At 35.6% G+C, this 5,554-nt stretch overlaps 2 protein-coding genes across 2 annotated transcripts; one reads left to right on the forward strand and one right to left on the reverse strand.

Moving 5' to 3' along the window:
* Positions 1-644: 644 nt before the first annotated feature.
* Positions 645-1,877, reverse strand: elof1 (elongation factor 1). The gene is made up of 4 exons (XM_056233681.1): positions 1,742-1,877; positions 1,053-1,180; positions 869-939; positions 645-770 (listed from the first exon to the last, which is right to left on the reverse strand). Exons 2-4 carry the CDS (start codon positions 1,166-1,168, stop codon positions 706-708), a joined length of 252 nt encoding a protein of 83 aa, XP_056089656.1. The 5' UTR covers positions 1,169-1,180; positions 1,742-1,877; the 3' UTR covers positions 645-705.
* A 1,476-nt stretch (positions 1,878-3,353) lies between these two features.
* Positions 3,354-4,191, forward strand: tmem205 (transmembrane protein 205). The gene is made up of 3 exons (XM_056233659.1): positions 3,354-3,495; positions 3,577-3,740; positions 3,821-4,191. Exons 1-3 carry the CDS (start codon positions 3,396-3,398, stop codon positions 4,121-4,123), a joined length of 567 nt encoding a protein of 188 aa, XP_056089634.1. The 5' UTR covers positions 3,354-3,395; the 3' UTR covers positions 4,124-4,191.
* The last annotated feature ends 1,363 nt before the right edge of the window (positions 4,192-5,554 follow it).

Below are 5,554 nucleotides of genomic sequence, written 5' to 3' on the forward strand. Positions count from 1 at the left end.
CATTAGAAAGTGTTTTTTTAGTTGAAAATGGCCCCTTAAATGATCCCCGTTCAAAAGGATCCATGAAAACAACTAAAAAAAACACTTATTCATGCCAAGCCAGAAGATGGCGATGTAACTTTGTAAAGAAACAACGCGCCTATAGGCTGAACACATAATACACATGACGTCACCATTTTCACAGATTCGTGTTTTTGTAGTTTACACAAGAGATGATAACAGTATCGTTTTAAAAAACTTCCCCTTTGAAACCCGTTTCCAAAAGTTTACGTTTTCAGGCCCGCAAAACGCTGTTGTCGTGTAAATGAGCAGCCAAACAGTTTTCCGTTTTTAGTTCTTACGTGATTCAAACACAACAGAAACAGACCACAGTTTTCCACGAGAGAGAATATGCAAGTCATTTATTGACACTGAATGGTCTTATAAAAACCTAAATTGTAACAACTAAAAGATTAGAAACTAGTGAAAAGAAGAAAAATGGCTGAATTAAATGAATGACATCCCTTGCATTTTCTCAGCAACTAAACAAAAGGGAAAAGGCTGGGTTTAAAACCACAATCTCAATGTTTCCTGAACCTTCATCTGTGGCTATATTAGATCATTCTTAAGGAAAATCATTACAGCGAATCATTACATGGGTTTAAAACAAACAACAAACAAACATAAAGCATAATTTGGTCGTCTGTGACATTTGACCCAGCGAAACTACTGATTGGCTGCTTCACAAGCGTCTATCCAATCGCTGTACACGTCCACGGGCTCTGAGAGATCTGAGAGGGTGTTTAAGGACAACAACAACATCACTTACATACACACTGTTAATAATTCACATGCACATGTCTTTTCAAACTGATTTTGAGAAGGATACAGGTAATTGGTGTCTGGAATTCTTCTAGACACACAGTACATGATATTATCCCCGTGTTTCGACTCCTTTCCCTGGAATGAAGTAAAACGGTTGTGTGTTAGTGATTGTTTTGTTCAACGCAACAGATATGAAAGTCTAAAGAGTATTCTTGCTCTAGTATTAGAGCATTCTAGTATATTCTTACATCTTAACGTCGCATGATTTCTCGTGGTTACAGAAGGGGCAGGTAAACTGGGTGTCCAGGTTTCCCGTCATCTTTTTCTTAGGAGGAGGCTTTCTCTTGGACTTTCGGCGTCCCATCTTGTCAAAAGCTTCATGGAGGGGAAATAATACATGTTGACAAGCACAAACAAAATTAGATCAATTATAGTTTTCATAGTAATGTTTATGAAACATGAAGGCGCTGCTTGTGTCATATATGAACAATAAACAGAACAAGCAACAGCCTTGAGGTTTACAATAAACAAAGATCATGCTAACCTTTCATGTAATGACATTCAGCATCTAAAAGTAATGTAAGATTAATCTACATTCTTAATGGCAACATATTAATTCACGCTTACTGTCTCAACAGGTCTTAAAACTGCCATAATGAAGATACAAATAATATTCAAACTGGTGTATTTCTAGCTGGGATGTTTATAATGTTTCTTTTCTTATTCGCATTTTACAGTTTTGTGATATTTAGAGGTGCTCAAAGATCTTAATGAGTTTAAAGTAAGGAAACACACAACAGAGAAACAAACAAAACACATTCAGTAAACTGCAAATACATTATATCCCCGAGCAAACCCATATGGGTAAAACTCCCGCGATATATACGAGCATTTAAATAAGACATTATGCCTTCGGTGAAACACAAATCCCTTACCAAAAACTGCGATTAACGTCAGGCGACTCTCGCTAAGAGAACAACAGCACACACTGCCTGGGATAAACACGGGATCCGGTTCACTTCCGCCCGGTCACAGGAGTTCAGGAGCGGCTCAGGTCTGAGTCTGGAGCGGAGCGCCCTCTACTGAGGGACACCGGAACTACAACATGACTCGACATTCAGAGCAAAAACAAACTACGCACAAATACATTGTGTGCGTTTTATGTGCATACTTATTATAGTTATTAATATTAGCAAAAAATTATCCTATTATGCTCTTAAAATTAGAATCGGCTCTGACTCCAACCATTAAACACCAGAACGGCAACACACTGTAATTGAGTGTTTTAGATAAACAATACAGTCTATAGATATTATCAAAAGCATCTTTATTTATTATTCTCTTATAAAAAAGATACATTTTTAATTTTATGTTTGACTTCTTTTATATTAATAGGTTGAGTTTGATGTTACTAAGCCATTCCTTACATCTCGATCAATAAACTCCTAACAAAACAAATACTTTTCATGTGTTTAGTATTATCGGTGTTGAAATTGTTGACTAATTTAAATAAAGCTGAAATAAAATGACATAAAATGTAAGTAGGCTATATGATGAAAAACCTCAATTAAAAACATTTAACGGAAACTTAAGCACAAACAAAAAGCACAATACAATTACAAAAGCTGAAAAACTAAAAAGTATGAAAAATATTTATAAATATTATAGAGTCAGTGTTATAACCATAGATATCCATAATAAATGATATAGCCTTATATAGGCCATAATATAGCCTTTATTATAGATATCTATGATAACCCAAAGTTTAATTTCTGTTAGTTATCTGTTAATTTGTCACAATTTTGGGTGGGCATTAGAGAGACAAGCAGCACCTTGCATCATGATTGGATGATATGCGTCCTCATATTTGAATAATAGAGCGTTATTGGATGATACACGTCCATATACTTGAAAAACAGAGCGATTGGATGTTGTCGTAATGGAGGCGGGACTAACAAGTTAGTGGTGATAATCGAACAAACAGGAGCAGCAGAAATTTTGTGTAGAAGACAAGACAATTACAGGTTTCTTCGAAACGGATTAATATAGAAAGACCTGCATAAAAAAATCGGGTATGTATTTTCTATGAATGGACATAATGTACCACGAGAAGGAAATTGCTTCAGTGTTTCATGCTTGCGTAAGTAACAAATTGCGTGAACGACCATCACGGAAGTCTCGAAACGTGCTGTTGTCATTCCTGTATTAACGGGACATAAAGAAATCTGATGTGAATTTAATAAGTGGATGGATCCAAAAACATAAGCGATCAGGATCATCGCTAAGGTTCAAAGGCTAAAAAACTACAGGCTGTGTATTGCAATTGCATGTTGTTCTCATCTTATCAACACCAGTCCAGCAGAAAACACTGCTCTTATCTATGGAGAACATTAGACACACTTTGAATGGACGTTATGTGCATGCATGCAATTGTAATTTATTTATGTGTGTGTGTGATGGTATATGTATATATATATATATATATATATATATATATATATATATATGTATGTATGAGAGAGAGAGAGAGACTGTGCATCTTTATGTGCTGATTATTGATTGATTTTCACTTTAGTTTTCAGAAGTTAATTATGGCTACTGAGGGAGACCCAACTGACTTTATGAAAGTGCTTCACCTCCTGGTGATTTCGTTCACCTGGGGAATGCAGGTGTGGGTGTCTTTTATAGCAGGTAAATTAATATACACTAGTATTAAGTTACTTTCAATTAATTATGCTGCCATATGATCCTTATTCCATTTTTCACCCTCAGGTTTTGTGCTGATCTCCCAGGTATCCATGCACACGTTCGGTCTCGTGCAAAGCAAGCTGTTCCCGTTTTATTTTTACTGTGTGCTTGGCGGTAATGCAGTCAGTCTGGCCATATATGCCGTGTACCATCCCAGAGAACTGCTGGACTGGCATGAGGGCATACAGGTGACCCGTCACAAATTTCTGCATTAATTTTTCCCTCACTATCATGCCTCTCTCACGCGCTCTTTTAATATTCCCAACAGATGAGTCTGTTCTTTGTGGCCGTGATCATGGCCGGTCTGAACGCACAGTGGTTCGGTCCGTCTGCCACAGAGAGCATGCTGGTCATGCAGGAGATCGAGAAGGAGCATGGGCTGGGGGCTCAGGTGGGTATGAGCTCTAATAAGGAAGGATACGTCAAACTGCGTGAGCAGGACCCCAAATACAAGGAGCACAGATCCACCTTCTACCACTACCATGGTCTGTCTAACCTCTGTAACCTCATAGGCTTTGTCTCCACCACCATCAATCTCATTTACCTGGCCCTCCATTTGGGATCTATATGAGTATGAGAGAGTACAGACAGACAGATATGTTTATATGAATTATCCTGTGTCTGTTCGCTTTTATTTTGTATAACAACAATGATTCTAGTTTGTATACAACAAGAGTGTTTAGTTTTCTTTAAGGTTAAAAGAAACCAATTCAGACCCAAAAGTGAAACGAGTGAAAAGTTGCCCAGTTGATTTTGCATTCACACTGTCCCTAAAAGTGGAGTCAGATCTCTTTTTAGTCCATTTTATTTGTGATTGGGTTTCAGTCTATTTTCCATTCACACTAGAATATTATTATTATTTTAGTTATAATATAATGTATAATAAACTGAGTAGTAGGAAATTGAATTAAAATAATAATAATCTTCTGCCATAATTTCTTCACTTTAAATGAATGGCAGGCTAATGCTTTAGTTTGCATTGAACTAAAGTGTGTTTGTGACAATTTATGTTACTATCAAGTTTCTTTTTTAGCGCATTAACAATGAGTGATACATTTGTTACATTTATCAATCTTTTTGTAAAGTGTTACCCCAAAAAAACTATATATAAAGGCATAACTCTTTTCAGACAAAGTATATTTTTTCGTTTTATTTTTTATTATATAAAGATGCCCAGCCATATTAAATTATATTATTATGGATATTCGCAGTATTTCTCCCTACTTTAAAATGTTTCAAAGTGGGTAATTGCACTGAATCTTTTGTTTATAATAAACAGAATATCTATTTAAACATATGTTATTGATAATATAGCTGTTTATGATTGCTTAAAGAATGTGTTTTGGTCAAGTATGTACTATAATTCGTATCTGTTTTTGCCTTTATCCTTCACAATGTGAACAATACTTGTATTTTCCCACTAGAGGGCTGTTTGTGGAGGACCAACATTAGGATTGACCATCATAAAATGCTGTTTATATTGGCTATATTTGAATGACACTAAAATGGCAATTAAACTCTATGGAAAAACGAATGTACAGTAAATGAACCTTTGATCATCTTTGTAAACTTACAGTTTGAACAGCAAAGTACATTTCCTGTTATGACGGTGGACATGGAAAAGAGCTGTTGAAGATCAATACATGCTAATGTACTTTTGTGGATTTGGCATATTCAAGCCTTTGCTGTGAAGATCTGTTGATTCTTTTTAATCTATTCAGATAACAACTGCTGTATACATGTTTAGCTCAAGTTGAGTTTTTAAATAAAATAAAATAGATGTGGCTACAAATGTGACATTCTGACGCTTACACTGACAAAACAGACACTTGCAAACATTAATGCTAATAAGACTTATAGGTGACATAAACAAGGAAGAGATGCAAAGGATTTATTGAAGAAAACTCATTTTAAGTGCTGTGATGATGCTATTTTCACAAAAACTTGATACTTTTGAGCATAATTATGACTCAATCAGTGTCGAGGTGATATCAATGAAACT

This window comes from Rhinichthys klamathensis, unplaced genomic scaffold (assembly GCF_029890125.1).
Source record: "Rhinichthys klamathensis goyatoka isolate OS25496 unplaced genomic scaffold, OSU_Roscu_1.1 h1tg000015l_1, whole genome shotgun sequence".
Taxonomy (NCBI): domain Eukaryota; kingdom Metazoa; phylum Chordata; class Actinopteri; order Cypriniformes; family Leuciscidae; genus Rhinichthys; species Rhinichthys klamathensis.